Here is a 25,624-nt window from a genome sequence, read left to right as displayed (position 1 = left end):
AGGAGGAACAATAATTTCATGTTCATTCTCTCACAAAAATTTATTGATGGCCCATTGTGTACAAGCCCCTGTCATCAATGCTAAGGTGTTTCAGCAATATCAAATATTATAAAAATGGTCAATCCCAGTAACATTCTTATACTGTGAATACCTGTGTCTTAATACTGCAGATCTCTCTCATTTTGAGGAGTAGCCTTGAAAGATTAGTATTGCAGAAGAATTGTATTTTTATGTAGAGCTCTACAGAATCAATTCAAACTACTTATAAGGCATAAGCACATAAGGCTTGATGTTGATGTTGATGCTATTGCGCCTCCTCATTCCACTACTTCTATATTTCAGTGGAAATAGAGTTTCTCTCTTTGAATGTGGGCTATTAAGAGCCTTTTGTGAAAAACCAAAAGAATCACGTCTTTCTTCAGCTTTTTTCCCTGTTCTACCTCCATGTTTTCATGTGTGCTCCTAAACCACCCCTTTTATACTCCCCACCCACACAAACCCCCTCTCCATCCTGTCCCTCACATTATTGAGGGCTACAATGTGCTGCCCTGAAATAAGAATTCAGAAATGTCAAAAAATATTTTGTTATTGTTCACTGAACTTATCAAACTTTAAAAAATTTAAAAGCTAGTTAAGCAAATAATAATAGTAGATAGTCAAGGTTGGTATCACCACTCACATATGGGAAACTAAGAATAAGAGAGGTCCCATGACCTGGGATTTCTTTTTTTTTTTTTTTTTTTTTGGCCGGGGCTGGGTTTGAACCCACCACCTCAGGCATATGGGACCCGCGCCCTACTCCTTGAGCCACAGGCGCCACCCATGACCTGGGATTTCAATTTCCATGTAAAGCGCCCCAATTTGCTCAAAGATAAGTCCTCTCTGAACTCTCCATTTATTGCACAACACAGGTTCATGGTCGGTGTGTCTGTCAGCACAACACAGATGGTCGGAACTGTGAGCGATGCAAGGACTTCTTCCAGGATGCTCCTTGGAGGCCAGCCGCAGGCCGCCAGGATAACACTTGCAGATGTAGGTGAAAAGAAGTTCTCTGTGTGAACCAAGTACGCTCTGCTTCGCCTTATTTTGAAGAACATTTAGACACCAAAGTAGTGAATTTGTGGCTTCTAGCTCCACAGCTTCCTAGCTGTGATAATGTCTCCCATCATCTCACGTGGGAGAATCACCAACTTCTCAAACTCTCATACCACGAAGTAATGTTCACTTTAAAAAAGAAGCCGTTTGAATGCTGTGTGGCACCTTTCCAGAGGAGGGGCAAAGTCACACAAAGGCAATATCAGTGGCAACGGTGCAACTTCGAGGATTTGGTGAAGACTAGATTTGGCACAGAGATCCCTACTACCTTCCTGAATAATGACACCTTCCATGAACATGACCGTAGACCTGTCTACAGGATAATAGGAAAACAAAGTCTAGGATGGAGTTTGATACGCTATTGTATTTTTTAACAAAATATTTAGGCTAATAAGATGTTTATGGTTTTTTGTTTATTTGTTTGCATGTTTGTTTTTTGAGACAGAGTGTCTCTACGTTGCGCTCTGTAGAGTTCTATAGCGTCAGAGCTCACAGCAACCTCAAATTCTTGGGCTTAAGCAATTTTCTTGCCTCAGCCTCTGAAGTAACTGGGACTACAGGTACCCACTACAATGCCAGGCTATTTTTTATTGCAGTTGTCATTGTTGTTTAGCAGGCCCTGGCGGGTTTGAACCCGCCAGCCTCGGTGTATGTGGCAAACATCCTACCCCCTGAGCTACGAGCACCGCCAAGATGTTTGTTTTGAGTACCATGTTTGCTGCCTTTGAATTTTGATGAACTTCCTAACAAACTTAATATTCTGTTTCTTTTCCCAGACTCAGGAACAATAGGAGTTGAGGGAATGAAAGGTCTCTAGATGAGCACTAATGAAAAACCCCATGCGTGAGAGTCACAGCGTAGGAGACTCAGCAAAATGCAGCCTGGCCTTCGTCTGTTTACAGGGAAAAAACCAGTACGGCAAACAGCGTAGCCATAGACATTACCGCAAAGACAAACAAATGTCTCCAAACAGATGGCCTTGGCCTGCGTCCTCTGGCTGAGCCCAGAGGAGAGTGAGCGGCCTGCAACCCCCAGGGACGGAGAGAGGCCAGGCGGCCTCGGGTCTGACAGCTTATGTGACAATCCTAGTGCAGGCACAACATTCGTGCAAATCTTTAAAACTGGACTATCAGGGCGTAGGCGGGTGGGCGTACCCAGTACTGTGCTCGCCGGCTTCTCCTAGAGCGCCTGATGGCTTCTTGTTGTTCACTTGATTTTAAAAACTACCTAATGATAAACGTTTCGGGGACACATTTTTTAGAAGGTGTATAAGCAGAATCAGAGCTGGAAGGACCTTTGCCCTTGGAGATGGTGCACAGAGTGGCGGGGGGTGGCCGAGGATGAGCGGGTACCTGGCCGGGCCGGAGCCTGGGCACATCTCTGGGTAACTAACTCTCCTGTCCTTTCCCAGCGTGTAGCTGTAATGGCCACTCGAACCGCTGTCACTTCGACCTGGGCGCGTACCTGGCGAGCGGTGGCCGCAGCGGGGGCGTATGTGAGGCCTGCGGGCACCACACGGAGGGCCAGCACTGCGACCGCTGCAGGCCGGGCTTCTACCGGGACCAGCGCAGGGCCGCCTCGGATCCGCACGCGTGCGCCCGTGAGTGCCCCGGCCTGGGTCCAGCACTGCTGGGTCTCCCGGCTGCTGACCGAGGAGGGGAGCATGGCAACGGAGGGGGCTGCAAATGGGCCGTCCAGGTGCCCCACGGCTGTGCCTACAGCCTGGCAGCGGGCTGATCCCGGTGAATGGAGAAATCGTTCTGGATTTCACCAGGAGGAAGGGATGGTTTCAGAAGATGCCCCTGTGACCCCTGAGTATCAGGGAAGTCAGCTCGAGCAGTAACAAAGTCGGGAGATAGGCTAGCATTTGACTGGCTGTCCACCGCTGAGCTTTGCTGTTAAAATGTCTTTAACTTGCTCTAAAAACAAAACTACAACAACAAAATCTTTTAAAAATCTCATATCTTTAACCTCAACTTTTAAAAATGAAATATTTCGACCGTGCACAAACTAAAAGAGAACCATATAATAAACACCCTGTATCTACCAGCGGCTTTGCCAAACTTAACATCTTAGCCTATTGCCTGCAGGAGGTTCTTTAATAAAACAAGCCGGGCGCTGTTGAGGGAGCAGGTGCACATCGGCCCCCTGTGTCTACTCTTGCTCGGAGGTGGAAACACTCTTACATAGCTGGCATTTATCACTGCCATGCTCCTTTTACACTTTCATGCATGTTTTTATGCAAAACATTACACCTATGTTGACGTTTCCAAACTCTAGGTAAATGATACCACGTTGCATGTACCCTTCAGCAACTTGGTATTTCATTAAACTTTGTATTTTTGAGATTTGTCCATATCAATAACCCTAATTCTTCCATTTAAATTTTGTATAGAATTCCTTCCTATAAACATGAATTTACTTGTCCATTTTTGGTCTGATGCTGCAATAAACATTTTTGTATATGTGACCTTGGACGCATGTGCAAAAACTGTCCCTAAGAGATGTACCCAGGAGTATAATTTCTAGGCCATGGGGTATGGATTTCTTTGAACTGATGAGATAACTCTGAATTGTCCCTTAAGTGGGTAGGCTGATTACCACTCACACCAATGGTGGATGAGAGTTCCTGTGACTCCCTGTCCTTGCTAACACTTGGTTTTGTCAAACTTCAGTTCTTATTAATCTTGGTTTTGTCACATTTTCATTTTTTCTACATAAATCAAATCTCATCATTATTTTAATTTGCATTTCCCTTCAGGATTAAGACTAGAGTGAAGCAAAGAAAGTACTTGGGTCTCAAAATTTAAGGACTCACTGTCGGGGTTATGGAAATGTAAGGCTGCCACGTGCCAGTACGCAAGGCACAAACCTGCCAGTACATCCTTAAATTTTGTACCCTAGGAACCTTGTTAGCTCACTCTAGTCTCATCACTGCTGTACATTATCACCTAGAAAAATACTCCTACCTGATTTCAAATACCCAGTGTCATAACTCAGGTCTGAGATTTTATTCTACTTGCAGACTAACAAATTAGCCTGTTACTGTTTCATGGATACTGGTAGAAGACATGAAATGCCCGGGCCAAAGACAAGGACTTTATAACTAATGGCACACCAAGCAACAAGATCATTGTATTGGCCAGAGTTCCCATTTCCCCAAGTTCCATGGGGTTGACAAAAGTATACCATGTAGCTACTGCACACCTTGTAAGTTAATGCAAGCACAGTGTTTTGCAAATGAGAAATGGCCTGGGTAAAGAGCAAACAGGGCCTTTCACATTCTGCACTCAGGAAGAACACTCAGGCACCCGCACCCTTAGAGGATTGCTTCTCCCCATATCTGGGGATCCTGCTTCTTAGGCTACATAAATAATATAATGCTAAAGTGGGGCAGGGGGTGTCTGCTATAAAAATAAGTGTAACTTCAAATGTTATATAATGATAACATGAAACTAAGTCTTATAAAATGTAATTTAGTAGCCATCGGAATACAGTGTTCTAGATTTCAAACTTTAAATGATCACAATATAGAAGAAGTATCAATAATGTGGTTTTGTTCATATTACTTAGTAGGTATCTGACTGCATAAAATTTATCTTACATGACCTCTTCAGAATTAATAATAAGAACTGGATTCTCAGGCCAGGTGTGGTGGATCACACCTGTAATCCTAACACTCTGGGAAACCAAGGTGGGTGGATTCCTTGAGCTCAGTAGTTTGAGATCAGCCTGAGCAAGAGTGAAACCCCATCTTTACCAAAAATAGGAAAAATTAGCTGGGCATCACATCAGGTGCCTGTAGTCTCAGCTGCTCAAGAGGCTGAGGCAGTTTAAGAGGCTGAGGCAGGCTTGAACCCAGGAGTTTGAGGTTGCTGTGAGCTAGGCTGATGGCATGGCACTTCAGCTTGGGCAACAGAGTGAGACTCTATCTAAAAAAAAAAAAGAAAAGAAAAGAAAGAAAGAAAAAACTGAATTCTCAGAAAAATACGTTTCTTTAGAGCAATTTCCTAAGTGTCCTCTAATTTTTACCAGAACCTGCAGAATCTGTAATCATACATACCTTTTATTATTTTTTGTTTTTTTTTTGTTTTTAGAGACAAGGTCTTGCTTTGTTGTCTAGGCTGGAATGCAGGTTGTGATCATAGCTCACAGCAACCCCAAATTCCTAAGCTCAATCAATCCTCCTGCTTCAACCTCCCTGCTAGATGGGACTATTGGTACATGCCACTATGACCACATAATTATTTTTAATTTATTTCTTGAAGAAATGATGTCTTGCTATACTGCTCAGGTTAGTCTCAAACTTCTGGCCTCAAGCTGTCCTCCTGCCTTGGCCTCCCAAAGTGCTGAAATACAGGCGTGAGCCACCACTCCTGGCCAACATTTTTTATTGTTTTAAAAGCTATGTATTTATAAAAGAAGTTGAAATTGCTCTCTTGGGTAGAGTCAGAAAAATACAATCTGTTTTGAGACAGATAATCTAGGAATCTGGAAAAGAGATTTGGAACATTTGTTCAAAATGTTTTGAATAAATCTAAGTCTTTTTTTTTTTTTTTTTGTAGTTTTTGGCCGGGGCTGGGCCTGAACCCGCCACCTCCAGCATATGGGGCCAGCACCCTACCCCTTTGAGCCATAGGCACCGCCCTCTAAGTCTTATTTTTTAAGAACCTCTTACTAGTAACTTGATAATTCTTTTGAAGAAATCCAAGGAAATAAAACTAGTATCCCTGTCGAATTAAGAAGTCATACTTTGTAAACAAGGAAATTTTTTCATAAAAGGCAGATGAGCTTGCAACAAATTATGATCACAAGACTCCCAGTTTCCCCCAGGCTACCTAAACATGTTTGTGTACACAGACCACATGTGTTAAGAACATTGATTAACATTCTCATATAAGTTTTCTCTAAATTGTCCTTGTTTGACCCTAAATATTTACATAAGCAGATTCCAGGCATAAGAGTTGTCTAATTTCAAATTTTCTACAATTAAGATAGTTAAAATTGGTACAGAAAAACAAACATTTGTGAACCCAACCATTGATAATAAAAGTTTGCTGGAATTAAATTATATGACTCCAAGAGGTTTTATTGAACTTCGAAAGGCCATGACATAGATTTTATTGGACTCGTAAAGGCCAGATATAAGTTTACTTTTACTTATTTCAAAATAAAGTTACTATCTACCCTCCCACATCCATTTCCCAGAGGATACTTCTGTGCATAATTAAATTATGCTCTGGGACTCAATACTGATCCTTTGGAATACCTCCCAAATAAAGTTGAGCTTTTCCTTTTTGGTAACTTCTAAAATGAATCCAGTTTATTTCCTTCTTATTGGAAGCGACTGGATTTAATTAGAAGAAAATCGTGACTTTTCCAAACTAAACAGAACCCAAGCTGTTTTTCCATAGTAAGATTTTTATTACCAGTCATAAACTAGTAACAAGCAATTGAAACTTGAAAGATTCTGTCAGACACCAAACAACTGGTGTGACTGGATTTTTTTCCACTAAACTCTCTGACACAAACGGTTGTTACATTGACATAGTTTTAGACTTGAATGTTTTGTTTTAGTAATCCAAAGTAAACATGTATAAATGTGAACGTGATTGTTCCTTAAAATCAGGATACTCCTTTTTTATGTTTATTGCATTCCTTCAAAGTAGAATCCCTTGAAAACACAGTACCACAAAGGTATAAGAGAACTTGGGGGTCGTCTAATGCCCACCAACACACTTGTCATCTATACCAAAGTCACAAGTGCCATTTCAGCATCTGGCAGGATACCTCTTGAGACGGATAATCTAGAAATCTGGAAAGAGATTTGGAACATTTGTTCGAAATGTTTTGAACAAATCAACCTAAGTCTTGTTTTCTAACAACCACTTAATATTAACTTGTTAGTGCTTTTGAAGGAATCCCTGATATGAATTAAGAAGTCATACTTGATAAACAAGGAATTTTTTCATAAAAGGCAGATGAGGAGCTTGCAGCAAACTATGGTCACAAGACTCCCCAATTTCCCCCAGGCTACCTAGACATATTTGTGTATACAGACCACGTGTGTTGTAGGAAGGTTGATTAACATTCTCATATAAAATTTCAGGACCACAGATCAGTAGCGGTCTGTTAGAAACGGGGCCACGCAGCAGGAGATTAGCAGTGGGCGAGTGTGTGAAGCTTTGTCTGTATTTGTAGCCACTCCCCGTGCTGGCATCATGGCCTGAGTTTCACCTCCTTTCAGATCACTGGCAGCATTAGATTTTCCTAGGAGCATGAACTCTACCATAGAGTTCACTCGCCAGGGATCTAAGTTATGTCCGCCTTATGAGAATCTAATATCCACGCCACTCCACCCTGCCAGTCCATGGAAAAATTGTCTCCCATGAATCCAGTCCCTGGTGCCAAAAAGGTTGGGGACTGCTGCTGTAGTTTTCGTTCTGCCCTTTGGAATTAGTCTTACTATCAGCATTCCTTTTCATATGACATCCCTTCCTTGATTTGTTCAAATTTCTACTCAAAACTTCTTCCTAGCTTTCACCTCACCAGCAGAATTCCACAAAGAAAACAAGGATATAAACACTTCTTACTGTTCTTTCCCTTTCCTTCTTACACATGTTCCTTTCAGGATGGCTCAAAACGAATGTCACTTTTCCTGTGATAAAGAAGGAAAGACTTCCCTTCTGACTGTTTCAGAGATTTGCTAGACGTGTGTGATTTCTCTCTCTCTCTCACAGCCCTTGTAATGATATCAGTATGTCATTACACATCCTACTCTTATTTGTCTACTGGCCTTATTTTCACCTTTAGAGTCTTTTTCTTTATTTTGATCTATTTTTAGGTGGAACTTATATAAAAATTAACCATTTAAAAATGAACAATAATTCACTGGCACAACGTCATGCAACCACCACATCTATCTTGTTCCAAAACATTTTATCATCCCCAAAAGAATTATTCTATTCCTAACATTCAATTTTCATAATAGCAGCCTTCCTCTGGTCCTTGGGCTTTAGAATCATCTAAAAGTCTTTTAAAATATATGTGTACGGCATTATTCAACATTTTCCAAGGCCAGAAATATGGGATACATTTCCAAACAGCCCTTGCCTGTTGGTCTAATTATTTAAACATATTTACTTATTTAAACAAAGTGAGATAGTTATAGTGTGCATAAAATGCTATGCTTATATTTCAGGCTTCCCAGGATTTACAACTAACGATAACAATGCATGTCTGTGTTCTCAGCTTGTGAATGTGACCCTGATGGGACCATATCTGGTGGCATCTGTGTGAGCCACCTTGATCCTACATCAGGGTCTGTGGCCGGCCAGTGCCTGTGTAAGGAGAACGTGGAAGGAGACAATTGTGACCAGTGTAAGCCCCACCACTTCGGCCTGAGCGCCTTGGACCCCCTGGGCTGTCAGCGTAAGTTTACAGAGGCTGGGATGCCAACTCTGATGAGCTTTAAAACCTGGGATCGTCTCTGTTAGCCCTAGAATTTGGTAACTGTAAATACCTAAGAGTTCTGCCAGCCTTTGGGTATCCTTTGCATCACAGAGGGTACAGAGTGGAGCAGTGGAGAACTTAGCTTCTTGGTTTGCTGAGTTTATCATAAAGGACCGGCAGGGGGCGCTCACATTTTCTCCCCTGGAACAAACACAGGGGGAAATGCCAAGAAATTTAATGCCAGGTTGTGAAACCTTTAGAAAGATGGCCCCATGAGGATTAAACACACAAATTCATTTATTACATTTTGCGCTTCTGCAAGACTGATGTGTTCATAGGCAATTTTCAACTGGAGGTTTCGTTTTATTCCTTTCAATTACTTTTGCCCTTTTCTTCTCACGCCTCTCCTAGTACTGGTTCATGTGTTGTCTGATAAAGAAAAGAAAAAATTAAAGAACCAAAGGATGAGAGGAGTGGGAGGGAAATAGAAAAAAAAACTCCAGAAGTTTTCTGAGGCTAAATAGGCAGACCTTTGGCTATAATATCACAGGGATTAGAGCTGCATGGGCCTCAGGGAACCTGGGTACAAATTTTCATTTGGTCACAGCACCGTGCTCCATATGTTTACCCATATAAGGAGGTGTGGATTATTGGCATGTTTAGAGAGCTTCAGGCTGGATCTTTCTCCAATTAAATGCTCTTCTTAGTTTTGTTTTGTTTCTTTTGTTCCTTCTTGGGTTTGATGGCAAAACTATGAGAATGAATTATATAGTCAAACCAATTTCTCATCACACCTTTCCACACTCCACATTTCTTCCTGGTTCACTGACTAACCCGATGTCCTCCAAGTACAGGCTGAACATTTGTGTATGCATGCGTGTTTATAACAGCCTTACTGAGATATAATTCATGTACCATACAATTAGCCCTTTAAACTGTACAATTCAATGATTTTTAGTAGATTAGGAGTTGTGTAACCATCACTGTAACCAATTTTAGAGCATTTTTCTTACTCCAAAATAGATACCCCACTTCTGGGTATACTCCCAGAAGAATTGAAAGCAGGGTTTTGGAGAGATATTTGTACACTAGTCCATAGCAGCATTATTCACAATAGCCAAAAGGCGGAAGTCACCCAGGTGTCCATTGACGGGTGATGGATAAAGCAAAATGTGGTGTGTACAAGCAGTGAAATATTATTCACTCTTAGAAAGGAAATTCAGACACGGGCTTCAACACAGATGACCTTAAGGACATTATGCTAAGTTAAAGAAGGCAGTCAGCAAAAGACAAGTGCTATATGATCCCACTTACACGAGGTAGCTAATCAGTGGAATGGTGATTGCCACAGCTTGGAGGGGAGAGGGAATGGGAGTTGTTGCTTAATGGGTTTAGAGTTTCAGTTTTGTAAGATAAAAAGAGTTTCAGAGATTGCTTACACAACAATATGAATGCACTTAACACAACTGAATTTACACTTAAAAATGGTTAAGATGGTAAATCTTATTTTTCAAGAATAAAAAAAACCCATACCCTTAAGCTACCACCCCTGCTATCCCATTCTCCTAGCCCTGGGCAGGCACTACTCTACCTTCTGTCAGAACAGTTTTGCCTGTTACGGACATTGCATACAAATATAATGGAATCCTGGGAGGCCTTTGTGTCTGGCTTCCTTCACTTAGCATAATGCTTCAAGGTTCATCCATGTGGCAGCTTGTATCAGTACACTGTTACTATATTGCACAGTATCCCATTGTCTAGATGTGCCACATTGTATTTATTCACTCATTCCTTGATGGACATTCTGGTTGTTTCCATGAACATGGGTTTCCCCTTGGGGAAAGGGATAGCCTGCTCTGGCAGCAGAATTTCTTAGCCTCCTCAATGTAAGCAGGACTCAGAGGAGGAAAAGGAAGGGCAGAACTGGACGTCCATCAGACTGGACATGTCTGGCCCAGGAATTCCCAGGCGAGGGTGTAGCTAGCTCAGTCATCATCAGCCAGGCAGACAATAAACCTGGCAGGGCAGGCTATTCTGTGTTCTTATGGCTATGCTTTTCTTGTAGTGTAACCTATTAAGGACATTTAAAAGAGTGGGGGGATTAAGAATGAGAATAACTGTGTATGCTGTGCTTTCAGCCTGCAACTGTAACCCCCTTGGGAGCCTGCCACTCTCGACCTGTGACATGGATACAGGCCAGTGCTTATGCCAGTCATATGCCACTGGGCCCCGCTGCGATGAATGTACTGTGCGTATTTGCCTGGAATTTGCCTTCTACGTCATGATGCAGATTTCTGTTGCCATTGTGCAGAAGAGACTAGGTCTTGCTAATCTCTTTCCCTGTCCTACTGTACTTCAATACTCCTATGGTGTGAATATTTAACCACAGAAATCAGCAAACATTATACCTCAGGCTCCCCCATCCCTGCAGAGAGCTGGCTATTAAACATTTACCCGCACAGCCCCAGGTTGGGCTGAACCAACCCAGGCACAGACGCCAGTAGGTTGACCCTTTGCTTTCCTGAAAATGCCCAGCAGTGGAATAAACGCTCATTCATCTGCCCATTTTTGTTGGCCCCCCAGACCTTGGGGGCTTTCTTCTAAGTTTTGCACACCATCTCCTACCATTCTCTGCCTAAAAAAATTTTGCTTGCGCTCTTAAAGAAAAAAAAAAAAACACCTTAGTTTTAAATGTATTTTAGATTCCTGTGAGAAATAAACTCTTGGATTTTTCACAGACTTTGTTAAACACCGGAGCATGTATGTTCTAAAATTAGCAAAATGAAACCGTTTCACTCCATAAGAAATGTGTCATGCACTGGGGACACATTCAAACCCAGCTCGTTCCCTTGTTCTCTGATCTTGGCAGCCCACCATGACATTTTGGAGAGAAAAAAAATAAAAACCTAATAAAAGAACAGTGACCTTGATGTGTCTGAAGAAATGTAGCTGATAAATAAGAAACATATGCGTATGAGGACATAGTTGTGTGCTAATATTTTAAGTTGTTTTACTAAAAACAGATTGGGGCAGAAAAGGAGGGAGGGAGACATGAGGGAAGAACTCTGTATAAGACGGGTCAGGTAATTGAGAAATTTTACATAAAAGGGGAAGATTGGCCACACCAGTCTCTATGACTTTGGATGTGTAACACAAAAAAGGGTGTACAGTTTGGTTACAGAATCAACAAAAACACCAAATCAGATAATTTCGGACAGACCTGCAGCTGAGGCTGACATTTTCCGATTTTCTGAGGCTTATCTGGTGTGTGATACAGACTCACTTTTACTTGCAGGAGGGAAATAGCTGAGCAGGGCCCACCCCAAGGGGGAGCTGGCCATCCCAACTGAGCCCAGACCCCCAACAGGTACATCCCAAGGTGGGCAGATCCAGCCTGAGGTGGCCAACATAACAGCAGACCCTGGCCTGGAAGGAGCTTCCACAGCCACATCCTGAGAGAGGCAGTTCATGTCATTTTTTTCTTTTTTTCTTAAGCCAAAGTCCTTTGCTGTGTTGTGTCCAAAGACATCAATGTTTAAAGTAAACCTTAATGAGTAGAGCACAAAATTTTACCTGGATAACAACCACAACAAACAGATAATAAGAGTTTTATGCCTATTAATATCTAAATTTTAGGGGTGGTGCCTGTGACTCAGTGAGTGGGGCACTGGCCCAGGATTTGAACCCAGCCCCAGCCAAACTGCAACAAAAAAATAGCCGGGCGTTGTGGCGGGCACCTGTGGTTCCAGCTACTCAGGAGGCTGAGGCAAGAGAATCGCCTAGGCCCAAGAGCTGGAGGTTGCTGTGAGCTGTAACGCCCTGGCACTCTACCCAGGGCAAGAAAGTGAGATTCTATCTCTAAAAAATAAAAAAGAATCTAAATTTTATCTAAGCATGTTAAATTTGAGATTCGAAGAGGATGTATCTTTCTGAGCATTTTAGACTAAATGTTTTCAGGCTTAAAAAAGAGTTGTTTGTATCTCACCAACTGTTTGAATTACATAAAGGTTGAGATGTTGCAATGATGAGAAAGTCTTCAACCACAGAGTTGATTCTCTCACACGGATTCACATTATGCCAAATAACTGATATATAAATAAGTGACTCTACTAAATTGTGATACACATATTCCTGTATCTCCAAATGAGCTTGCTTGATTTTTTTCCACCCTCAAACATTTCAGAATGGTGTCTGTAGAGTCCCCAGGGATGGTTGTGGTGAGGGGACCTATCAGTCTTATTAAGCAGATGCAAGTAGGCTGGTAGAAGAAATTCTCCTCCCAGAAGGACCCAGCCCAAGCACAGGCTGAGGCTGTTAGCAGAAATCATGTAGCTCCCTTTCATTTCCACTTGACACAATGCTTGGACAACCCAGGAGCCCCCTTTAATTCAAGTCCTGGAGATCAGAGATGGGTCCCTGGAGATCATTAACCAAGCACGCAGGCAAGGTAGGCGGCTGTGATGGTTCAGACTGTTTGGCCATTTGATACGTGGCAACTATTGTGGTGATTTCAGTATTACCCCTCACAGCAGCAGATACCCTCATAGCTGCAATCAACTGAGCCTTTTTTCTCTGTAGGCCGGATACTGGGGCCTGGGAAGTCATCTCCGTGGGTGCTCTCCCTGTGACTGTGATAGTGGAGGTGCTTATTCTAACAGGTAAGTCGATAAAGAGAATGATGTACTTATATAGCAGTAGTCCTTATGTTCACACAAAAGCACATTTTATTCTAAAATGCTCATACTCATTGGTGGAGAATTTCATTCCATGACAAGCAGAGACCTCAAGGTGTAAACCACAGCCCATTGATTTGTTTTACTTTAGGTATTTCTAAAGGTGAGGTAGACAACCTTCCTGCCCGGGTGTCCCACGAGTGCTGGGGCAGCCGCCTGAACACAGGTGACGGGGCCTGCCAAAGGCTTTTTCCATCCTTTACAGAGAGGTCCTAATAGTCTCCTTTCCCCAGTTTTCACAGTTGGGGAAGAAGTGACTACTGGATTCACTTTCAAAACCTGTCACTCCCTGATCTTGTACTCACCCCCTTTACCTTTTTTGGTGATGAACTGTGCTCTCCCCAGGTGCTCCCGCAGGGACGGGCAGTGTTCCTGCCGCCCCAACATCGTGGGCCGCAGCTGCGCGGACCCAGCCCCGGGGTTCTTCTTTGCTGCTCTCAACTTCCACCTCCACGAGGCGGAGGAAGCCGCGCCCCTCCCGGGACCTGCGCCTCCGGTGCGTGCTTGGTTCACTCCCCGCAGACCGCCTTCCAGGGCACGTCGGTTAAAGACACACGGTGACACGTGAGATGGTGGTTGACAGACCTGGAAAAGAGTAGTTTCGCCCGCAGATGCAGATCAGAGTGTGTCATCTCTTGCAACTGAAGGTTCTGTAAATACATGAGGGCAGAGTCTGTGTTTTGTTTTTGTCTCCCAGTTCTACAACGGAGCCTGGCACTTGAACGTGAATTGGATCAAATTGTGATGAAAGACTACTCTCGCCCTTTCAGTGTAACCATCACATAAAACAGATAAAATGTTGTTTTCAGAGATGGCATTGATCTCGGCTGTTGCCCAGGCTGGAGTGGAATGGGATGATTATGGCTCACTGCCTGAATTCCTGGGCTTCAAGTGATCCTCCCGCCTCTGCCTCCTGACTAGCTGGGCCTACAAGCATGCCCCATTGTGCCCAGATAATTTTTTTATTTTTTGCAGAGATGGGGTCTCTGTGTGCCCAGACAGGCTGGTCTCAAACTCCTGGCCTCAAGTAATCCTCCCACTTTGACCTCCCAGAGTGCGAGGATTACAGGCATGAGCCTGCATTCCTGGCCCTTAAATATGTTTATGGAACCTCTACTTTTCTATCTCCCCCCAAGACTGTAAGCTATGGATGGAGAGGAGTGTATAGCATTCATCACTGTTGCACTAGTGACTAGCACAGTGTGCCTGATACATGGTAGGAGCTTTATAGATATTTGTTAATGAACAGGTGAACACGGCATTTACAGTAGGTTCTCAAGAGTGGTTCTCCAGCCATAGACAGGAATATGGCAAAAGAAATATAAGTCAAGGTTAAAGTCTTTAAGGAGAGAGGAGCACATGGAAATCTATTCTACAGGCAGAATTTGGACAGATAAAGAAAACAGGGGGACTTGGTCCAGGTTCCTGTGACCAAGTTGTTCCTGGAATCTCTTCCCTGTCTGGACACTGCTGGTGAGGATGAATGAAAATGCCCCTTAGGAGGCTTGGAATTTGCTCCTTTGCTGACTGGAATTGAGGCAAGAACATGAGATTTTCACAGTCCCTGAGTGTACAGCTGTAGGGGGTGGAACCAAAATGAAGCAATCCTATGCCTGGGTTCTTCATGGTCTTTAATGTCACATCTTTATGATAGGGGCTGAAAAGATAACTTTTGGAAAGGAATATTGGTACTTATATTTAGTTCCCATTTTTAGATAAGAAAATGTAAAACAAACATAATTTTCTAAATTAGGACTGTTACCATTTATTCAGTATTACTGTGTGATGCAGCAACACTGAATAAACATTTATCCTGTTATCAATTAATGGGACAACACTGAGTGTGTGAACACATCTCTGAACCAGGGATTATGGGTAGAGTGTCTGACACCATGCTGGTTTCATTTGTTAGCAGGTCACGTCCCTCGTGGCATGACTCTTTATTACTCCCTGCATGGCTTAAAGAAAAATATCAAGGATGCAGAGTAGGGCAAGGGCAGGGTAAACATCCTCAAAAGATTGGAAAGTAATACCTGTGACAAAAGAAAGGAAATTGAAGATAGGCTTAATAGTAAGTGCTTAAAAGCTAATAAGGTGAATAATTTTTCCTCTTCTTAGGCCACGATCTTTTTGTTCTAACACGATCTTTAATTGTATTAGAAAGATTGAAATTGGGCACCATTTAGTTATTTGCACATTCCTTTAACAATTTTTTTGTATGCTGGCTATGCTGTCACTCTTGCCGTAGTATTATTTCATTTATTTAATGGTCTATAATTTGCACTTTCTATACATTATCTCATTTAACTCTCTAAACAACCTAAGCATTATCATTCCTAATTTCCAGATGAAGAAAAACATTAGCAAGGTTAAGTAATTTGCCCCAAATCATACACTTGATGGGGGGTGGGAGGAGCCTGGATTGAAAGCTGGGTGCACCTGGTTTCAAAACTTTTGCTCTTAACGCATTAAAATGTTGCCCACCCATTTGCTCCAGGCTAAGGGCAATATAGAAAGGGATTAGTTAGGGCCCTTGGTCCCAGGAGTTTTTACTGTAGCTAGTACATGTATATAGCTCAAGATGGCACAGGACAGGGCAGTGCCATATGACAAGGAGAGTCAACAAAGTGTATTAGGATTTCAAAGCCAGGAGTGATCCCTTGTGAATGGGCTTGACACAAAGGTAGAATAATGTGGCCTAGGATTTGAAAACAACAGGATTTCAATTGGTGGAATAGATGAGAAGACAGGTTAGCCAAGGTTACAAACAACAGCTCAGAGGAGAAAATGCAGGTATATTCGCAGCTAGAGTGGGGAGTTTAAATAGGGAAGAAGTCCTGGAAAATGAAACTACAGCCTTCTACTAAGGAGGCTGAATTTAAGGAATGAGAACTCATTGAAGCTTTCTGAGCAAGAGAACGATGTCCACTAAGATGTCCTCAGTGTTCATGCAGACTTAATCTAACAGAAGCAAAGCCCAGGTTGGAGGGAAGAACTGTCTGCAGTAGTCTAGACGGGAGCAGATAGGATCTAAGTGAAGAGGTAGCAGAGAGACGAGATAAGTGGCAGATGGAAATAGGAAGGAACGTCAACCCAAGGCTGAATCTTATGAATAATTGTTTTGATAATCTCATTGGAGAACCAAGAAGAATTATAATTAACTTTCTTGGTGGCTCTTCAAAAGGCAACATATGCCTTTGCTACTCAAAATGCGGTCTTCAGGCCAGAAATAGTGTATCACCTGGGAGCTCGTTAGACGCTCAGGCCCCCGCGGACTACTGAATCAGATCTGCATTTTAACAAGAGCCCCAGGTGATTCCTGTGCATTTGGGGAAGCTTTGGTTTACTGTCTTACAGAAACAACTTGTAAAGAAAACATGGTTTAAAGTCCCAGCAAACTAATATTGATTGAATTTAAGGTAGCATAGAATTGAATATAGTATAATATAGTATAAGTGCCAATTCCATAATATATACTTTCCATATAATATTAGTGGAATAATTTATAGTTTTGTGCTGCAAGGTGAACACAATTGGTGGAGGAAAAGAACAAATAGACCAGATAGTAGTAATAACCCATCCACGGGGTCCTTACCACAGAGAGCCCTGGGAGCTGGTTAGAGAGCATGGCTGAGGGTCGGGTTAGTAAATGCTAAAGTAAACCGGGTTCCTGAAGCTGGCCACAGCTGACCTCCATGCTACAAGCTCATGACAAACAACTGCGGTGCCTAAAAAATTAAAAATGTGTCGGGCGGCACCTGTGGCTCAGTCGGTAGGGCACCGGCCCCATATACCGAGGGTGGCGGGTTCAAACCCGGCCCCAGCCAAACTGCAACCAAAAAATAGCCGGGCGTTGTGGCAGGCGCCTGTAGTCCCAGCTACTCGGGAGGCTGAGGCAAGAGAATCGCTTAAGCCCAGGAGTTGGAGGTTGCTATGAGCTGTGTGATGCCACGGCACTCTACTGAGGGCCATGAAGTGAAACTCTGTCTCTACAAAAAAAAAAAAAAAAAATTAAAAATGTGATAAACTCTGTGTAATTCAAGCTGGGGGTGGGGGGGTGGGAGGATCAGGGCTTTCTCACCTAATGGGCACAACCTAAGGAGGGTATATGACGCACCTCCTGGGTGAGGGGCACGACGACCACAGGGACCTTTTCTAACACGAACATCGTAACCTAATCGTTTCTACACTCATATGAATCTGAAATTTAAAAAATAAAATAAAAATCTTTTTTGTAAAACCAAGAATATTTCTATCAATGAAGGAGACACCCATATCCAGGATGCAGGGAAAACTGGGAGACAGAACAACTGGAGATTGTCACTAAATGACTAAAGAGGTGATAAAAAAGAAAAGGCCATAAAAACTAGTGTTTCAAGGGAATCAGAGTTGCATGAAGGTGAGTTCTCTCTCCTTTACTTTGGTGAAGTTTGGCTATTCTGAAATAAGCTCTCACCTGAACTTACAAAGCCAAAATCTACTAACTGTAAGAATCAAGAACAACCAGGCTGGAGAGTGTCGACAGTTGCACTGTCTACTAATGGTTTGAATTCCTACGCCACGCCTGTTGTTGAGTTCTTTCAACTCTTTGCTTGGCATCTAACATTTAAACATTGCATTTATCCTTTTCTTAAACATCATAAAACCTGTATGTAAGAATCAAATGTTTTCCCAGTTTAGGATTTTGCCAGTATAGCATCCTGTAAAAAGAAACCCCAACCTGTGGTCTTAGAACCACCAAATTTCTCATATTTACAGAAAACCAAAAATTATATATCGTCTGCCTTACTTATTCCTGAGGTTTTCAAGTGAGAATCATGATTACCTGGAATTGAGACTCTTGATGGTTACTTACACTTTTCTTTTCTTTTCTTTTTAAGATATTAGCAACAGCTTGGCCTAAATGTGATGTGTATTTCCAGCAAAAAGGAAATGATTTTTTAATTGACAAAGGAAATATAGTACTGAAGAGAAATCAGAAGCAAAGCGTTCATGCTGATGAGCAGAGCAAGGTAAACCGTTTATTAATGGCCACTGTTGTCTGTCCTGAGTGAATAACGCGCTTACAACCCTGCCTGGCCTGTGGGAATGTTCAAAGTCAGCTCTTATTACCCTCATGAATAGAAGTGGAGGAGAGGAAGGGCCCAGCTCAGAGTAATCAGAGCCTCAGGAGAGAAACTTCAGTAGTTTTAATATCTTTCAAAATGAAAATTTCTAGAAATCTGGGTTCTGCATGGTTCGCAAGTCGGGCAGTGTGAATTCATGATTTCTGGCCACTTCAGTGGGGAGATGGAAAGTGCTGAGGAATGGCTCCGGTATTAATGGAGAGAGAAGGATCTGATGATGGCCTGTGGGCTGATGTTGTGGCTACGCCTTGGACTTGGAGGCAGTGGAGGTTGGACAGTGCTGGTGTCAGTGCCAGAAAGATACCACCTCCTTAGGCCTGGCTTTCAGTGGCTTCAGAAGCCCAAGAATTCCCGAAGGCCTTATAGCCATTCAGCTATTCTTCATCCCAAGTCACAACACTGAGGCCTGCTTGTTCCCCATTTCTCTGATTATTAGTCACATGAGATCTTTACTGAGCATCTCTTTGTGCATATGCACCGAGATGGCTATGCTGGAGAAGTGGACCAAAGCAGACGTGATTGTCTGGCTCACGATCCCAGCCACTGAAACAAGTCCTTGCACATACAAGACCTGCTTGAGTGAATGAAATCGTGGAATGAATGCAAAGAGAAACACTCCAACATGGAGCCTGCCTTTGAGCTTGTTGCGGGGGACATGCATGAGCTGTGTACACCAGGGGTCCTCAAACTTTTTAAACAGGGGGCCAGTTCACTGTCCCTCAGACCATTGGAGGGCCGGACTATAGTTTAAAAAAAAAACTATGAACAAATTCCTATGCACACTGCATATATCTTATTTTGAAGTAAAAAAACAAAATGGGAACAAATACAATATTTAAAATGAAGAACAAGTAAAGTTAAATCAACAAACTTACCAGTATTTCCATGGGCCTGTTTTGGCTAATGAGATGGTCAATGTTCGGTTCCATATTTGTCACTGCTAGTTGTGACAAGTGATGCAAGTGTGCATCAGTTAGTCTAGATCTGGTTGGAGATTTCAGATGTTTCATTCTGGAAAAAGTCTGTTCATAGACATAAGTGCTACCAAAGATGGTTGCCATTTTGAGTGCATGGTTCCTGAGATTAGAATATGTCTCAGAGGGGAGAGATGCATAGAAATTAGGAAGGGTGCTCAACTTGAATGCATCTGTCAGAGAGTCACAATTCTGTAGTTTAGCCAGTTCCATTTGGTAAATCGTATCCACATTTTCAATGTCAATAGAAAATGGGTTACAGAAAAGCTGTATGACCTATTCATGGAGATGAAGCTCTTTAAATCTAAATTGGAACTCCTTTTGCAACTTTTCCAGTGAATCCACACATGTTTTATTTGGGAATACAACCAATGGATTTTCTGCTAACAGATTTTGAGTTGTGGGGAGATGGCAGAAATTTTCCTCTTTCACTTGTTTGATGAGGAGGCCTAATTTTACTTCAAATGCTTTCACATGTGATTGCATATCACAAATGAGCTTCCCCTTTCCTTGAAGTTGCACATTGAAATTGTTGAGTAGCTCTGTTACATCTATCAGAAAGGCAAGGTGCCATTTCCATTCTGCATCATTGAGCTCTGATACTTGTTTTTTGAAAGCAGAAACGCTGTAATCTGTGGAAGTAGGTCATAGAAAAGTTTCAAAATTCTCCCTCGACTCAGCCAATAGACTTCTGTGTGGTACGGAACATCTTCACAGGCAACATTTAGCTCAGACAGAAATTCCTGAAATTGTCTGTGGTTTAGTGTATTACCTCTAATGAAGTTAACATAAAATACCACAGTTTTCATAACAGAGTCCCACTTCAGTGATTTACTACACAGCGCTTGTTGGTGGATGAGGCAGTGTATGGCTATTGGATGAGAATGGTTATGTTTGTCCATCTCTTGGTTAACGTGAGCAGTTACTCCTTTCTTAGACCCCACCTTGCTAGGAGCACCATCAGTTGTCACACTGGCTAGTTTTGCCCAGTCCAGCTCCAAACTATTCACAGTTTGGCAAACCTTTTCATAAATATCCTCTCCTATAGTTGTTCCTTCGATGCTTTGCAGTGCAGCAAGCTCTTCTGTGACTTCGAAATAGTAATTCGTACCACAAATAAAAATTAGAAGTTGTGCAGAATCACGAACATCATTACTTTCATCAAGTGCCAAGGAAAAATAGGAAAGGTTTTTTGCAGAGTTTTGCAAATGCTGATGCAAATTGTCTCCCATTTCTTCAGTCCTTCAGTGAGGGTCCTGAAAGACTCACTGTACTAAATAAATCAGCCTTCTCTGGACACATCTCTTTGGCAACAGAAAGAAGGCATTCTTTAACAAATTCTCCCTCCATGAATGGTCTGCCAGTACACAGTATTATCTTGGCAACTTAAAAACATGCTCACAGTGATGAAGTATGTAGCTGTTTCTGCTTCACAAAAGTATTTTGCTGCATTGTCAATGTACATTTCAGTTTTAATATTCTATCTTTTCTCACTTCTCCGACCAAACTATCATATTTATCTTTATGTTGAGTTTGATAATGTCAACGCAAATTATATTCTTTGAACACAGACACTGTATTCTGGCATATCAAACAGACAGCTCTTTCCTTGTACTGCATGAAAAAGTAATCATAAGTCCACTGTTCTTTGAATATCCTACACTCTGAGTCAATTTTTCTCTTTCTTGATATCATTGTTTCCTAGGGATTCCAAATTGCTATTAGTAAAATACATATATATATATACAGTGCTCCAAAAACAATATACCAGCAATAACTTTGCCCACGCAGAGACATATAGACTGCACTGCCCATTGATGCAGTCTGACCAGTGCCCATCAATGCAGTCTGATCAGTGCCCATCAATGCAGTCTGATCAGTGCCCATCAACACAGCCTTGCCAGTCCACATCATTTCAGCCTCACCAGTGCCCATATGGTGGAACTCCACTTTTACCTCCGGCTCACATTGGTGTGGTGTGGGAACAGGCACAATTACAGAGCCGGTTCTTCCACCACCTTTCCAGTTCACCCTACCCTGTATGAACCGCACTGCGATCTGTGAACTCGCACAGGAATGTGATCGTATGCTTGAGAAGACCCATGCGATCAGATTCTACTGCAGGAAAAAAGAAGTCACATATGCCTTTTTTTCTTCCAAATCTAATGCGAGTTCAGCCATATGCTCTGAGCCACTGCTCAGAGATAGCAACAGTGTGAACCGGGGCTTACACAACATACAACATCACACACAACTGAATAGCAATCAGAATATAAATGCACTTACTGGCAATTAAATTGGGTTTCCTACTCCTCAGCTGTCTGCAGAGCCAGACTAAGTTCCCATGGGGCCCTAGGCAGATTACCATTTTGGGGCAGGCATGCGATAACACTGAGCACTGACCATTTGTGATAACTCTGATTGCTGACGATTTGCATTAATACTGAGCACTAACAATTTGCATTAACACTGAGCACTTACAATTATCATAACCACTGAGCACTGACTATTTGCATTACCTTTGAGCTCTGACCATTTGCATTACCTCTGAGCACTGACGATTTGCATTAGCACTGAGTGCTGACTATTTGCGTTATCACTGTGATGCAACTCCCCTAGAAACTACCCCCAACCAACTAACCAACTTAAAAACAAAGGCTTTCCTAACTTCAAAAAAAAGGCTTTTCTAACTTCAAAAAAAGGTGCTCCCTATCTGCAAAAAAAAGACCTCCTAACTTCAGAAAAAAAGGCCCCCTTAACTGCAAAAAAAGGCCCTACTAACTGCAAAATGAGAAAAAAAAAAGACCTCCTAACTTCAAAAAAAAAAAAATCCTAACTTGTTCTTACCTCAGTCCTTAGGCAGCAGCAGGCTCTGCACAGCAGCAGGCTCCTCCGATTACACCAGAGACTGAGATGAGGAGTCGAGAAACAGAGAGAAGGAGGCGCGGGGAGAGACAGAGAGAAGGAGCGGAGTCAGAGAGTAGGAGGGGAATTGGAGAGTGTGGGGAACATTCCACACATGCACACTGTGGCCCGGACAGTGGGTTGCTAAGCAGGACGGCAATAACACCTGGTGGGGAAACACAGAGGGAAGGAACGGAGTCAGAGAGTTGGCACACATTCCACACATGCACTGCGGCCCGGGACGAGTCGGCTACTAAGCAGGACAGACAACTGTGGCAAAAACACCCTGTGGGCCGGATAAATGTCCTGTGCGGGCCGCATGTGGCCCGCAGGCCATAGTTTGAGGACCCCTGCTCTACAGCCTGCTATAGCCGTTCTGCCACTTCCACTTCATTTCTTCAGGGCCGAAATTGTTGTCAAGCTTCCAATAGTTACTCAAGTAACATATGAGATCCGTCTCCCAGGACTCCTGTGAGGCCGTTACATCCTATATCACAGGTGACCCCAAATCAACAAACTCTCCCTTATCCAGTTTCATATCCTGCTCCTGGGGACCCACATGCAGCATTCCCTCCCAGTAGTTGGTGGTACGTGTCAGCCAGACCCACAGTTCCTGTGGTCATAATCCCTTTCAAAGACACACTGCTTTCCCACATAGACCATGCTGAGACTACCCCCTAGTTACTGGGCAAGTGGTCAGGTGGGGCAGTACAGGCAGGTCTGAGTGTGCCTTTGCTTACCAGCCACTCACACCCTGTGAGGTCTTGACCTGGTCTGCAATATGGTGGAGGGAAATGGTGGCTGTATTCTCCAGCAAGGGCAATTGGGTCCCGTCTGTAGTCTAAGAATGCTGAGGAGAACCTGAGGTCAATTTCCCATGTCTCCCCCGCCTCCCTGTGAGGACCCATGCCTCTGTTCCTGCACCACATCCCCACAGAGCCTTCTCTGACTCTGTGCTGGAAGTGGCTCTCCTCAATCTGCAGTCCATCTGACAGAGCAGAGTGGGGCAGGCACCACTACACTCCTCCCCTTATCCCAAGGCACAGATTGATGGTCCGCAAATATTACTGTGTATAAGTATTACCAGGGGAGTTATTTAAAATGCAGATTCTGGCTCAGTGCCTGTGGCCCAAGTGGCTAAGCGCCAGCCACATACACCTGAGCTGGCAGGTTTGAATCCAGCCTGGGCCCGCCAAACAACAGTGATGGCTGCAACCAAAAAACAGCTGGGCATTTTGGCAGGCGCCTGTAGTCCCAGCTACTTGGGAGGTGGAGGGAAGAGAATTGCTTAAGCCCAGGAGTTGGAGGTTGCTGTGAGCTGTGATGCCATGGAACTCTACCCAGGGGGACAGCTTGAGGCTCTGTCTCAAAAAAAAAAAAAAAAATGCAGATTCTAGGACCCAACCCTGGAATGCTACCTCAGAGAATCTGGGGCTGGTCAAGAAATCTACATGTTTGCATGGGTAACTTACCTGGGCTAATAATTGGCCTTCCCTGAAGTTCTGCAACTTTTACTGTTTAATCTTGTGAGTAGCCTTTAGCTCAGTGGTTCTCAACCTATGGGTTGCAACCCCTTTGTAATAATGAAAAAACATCCTGCATATCAGATATTTACATTACAATTCATAACAGTAGCAAAATTATAGTTATGAAGTAGCAACAAAAATAATTTTATTTTGTGGGGTCACCACACCATGAGGAACTGTATTAAAGGGTCACGGCATTAGGAAGCATTAGGAAGCTAAAGCATTAGCACTGCTTTAGCTCTTCCAGCTTTTGAGATGAGAATCTCCTTAAACATGTCCCCAAGGAGGCCCTCTGATTCTCATCCTTTGCTTTAATGTGATGATTAATAAATCACCTGAGCTTGTCATTTTTTTTATTGTTAAATCATAGCTGTGTAGCTGTGTACATTAGTGCAAACAAGAGGTGCAATGTGCTGGTTTCATATACAATCTGAAATATTCTCATCAAACTGTTCAACGTAGCCTTCATGGCATTTTCTTAGTTATTATATGTAGACATTTATATTCTGCACTTAGTACATTTCGCCTGTACCTATTCTAAGATGCACCGTAGGTGTGGCTCTACCCATTACCCTAACCTCCCCCCTCCCTTCCCCTCTCTTGCCCTTTTCCCCATATTCTTGTGCTATAGTTGGGTTATAGCCTTCATATGAAAGCTATAAATTAGCTTCATAGTAGGGCTGAGTACACTGGATACTTTTCCTTCCGTTCCTGAGATACTTTGCTAAGAAGAATATGTTCCAGCTCCATCCATGTAAACATGAAAGAGGTAAAGTCTCCACCTTTCTTTAAGGCTGTGTAATATTCCATGGTATATATGTACCACAGTTTGCTAGTCTATTTGTGGGTCGATGGGCACTTGGGCTTCTTCCATGACTTAGCAATTATGAATAGGACTGCAATAAACATTCTGGTACAGATGTCTTTGTTATATTGTGATTTTTGGTCTTCTGGGTATATACCTAGTAAAGGAATTATAGGATCAAAGGGCAGGTCTATTTGTAGGTCTCTAAGTATTCTCCAACATCCCTCCAGAAGGAACGTATTAGTGTGCATTCCCACCAGCAGTGTAGAAGTGTGCCCTTTTCTCCACATCCACGCCAACATCTCTAGTTTTGGGATTTTGGTATGTGGGCTACTCTTACTGGGGTTGGGTGATATCTCAAAGTAGTTTTAATTTGCATTTCTCTGATGATTAAGGATGATGAGCTCTTTTTCATGTGTTTGTGGATCGTGCGTCTGTCTTCTTTAGAGAGGTTTCTCTTTAAGTCCTTTGACCACCCTATATGGGACCACTTGTTCCTTTCTTGCTAATACATTTGAGTTCTCTGTGGACTCTGGTTATTAAACCTTTATCAGAGGTATAACCTGCAAATATTTTCTCCCATTCTGAGGGCTGTCTGCTTGCTTTACTTACTATGTTCTTGGCTGTTCAGAAGCTTTTTAGTTTGATCAGGTCCCACTAATGTATTTTTGATACTGCTTCAATTGCCTGGGAAGTCCTCCTCATAAAATATTCACCAAGGCTGATTCCTTGAAGAGTTTTCCCTGCACTTTCTTCAAGTATTTTTATAGTTTCATGTCTTAAGTTTAAATCTTTTATCCAGTGAGAGTCTATCTTAGTTAATGATGAAAGGTGTGGGTCCAGTTTCAGTCTTTTACAGATCTCCAGCCAGTTTACCCAGCATCATTTGTTAAATAGGGAATCTTTTCCCCACTGAATGTTTTTAATTGACTTGTCAAAGATCAAATAACGGTAAATAGCTGGATCCATCTCTTGGTTCTCTATTCTGTTCCAGACATCTACTTCTCTG

General features: G+C 42.7%; 1 protein-coding gene across 1 annotated transcript in view; it reads left to right on the top strand.

Moving 5' to 3' along the window:
- The window catches only part of LAMB4 (laminin subunit beta 4), a 116,461-nt gene that overhangs the window by 33,385 nt on the left and 57,452 nt on the right, over positions 1–25,624 (top strand). Inside the window, 7 exon segments of the mRNA XM_053553419.1 lie at positions 912–1,032; positions 2,507–2,695; positions 8,347–8,526; positions 10,686–10,795; positions 13,126–13,205; positions 13,626–13,776; positions 18,161–18,292. Coding sequence (XP_053409394.1) covers positions 912–1,032; positions 2,507–2,695; positions 8,347–8,526; positions 10,686–10,795; positions 13,126–13,205; positions 13,626–13,776; positions 18,161–18,292 — 963 coding nt within the window.

The sequence above is a fragment of the Nycticebus coucang genome, chromosome 11, assembly GCF_027406575.1.
Source record: "Nycticebus coucang isolate mNycCou1 chromosome 11, mNycCou1.pri, whole genome shotgun sequence".
NCBI lineage: Eukaryota > Metazoa > Chordata > Mammalia > Primates > Lorisidae > Nycticebus > Nycticebus coucang.
This window is presented reverse-complemented; position numbering and strand designations above follow the sequence as displayed.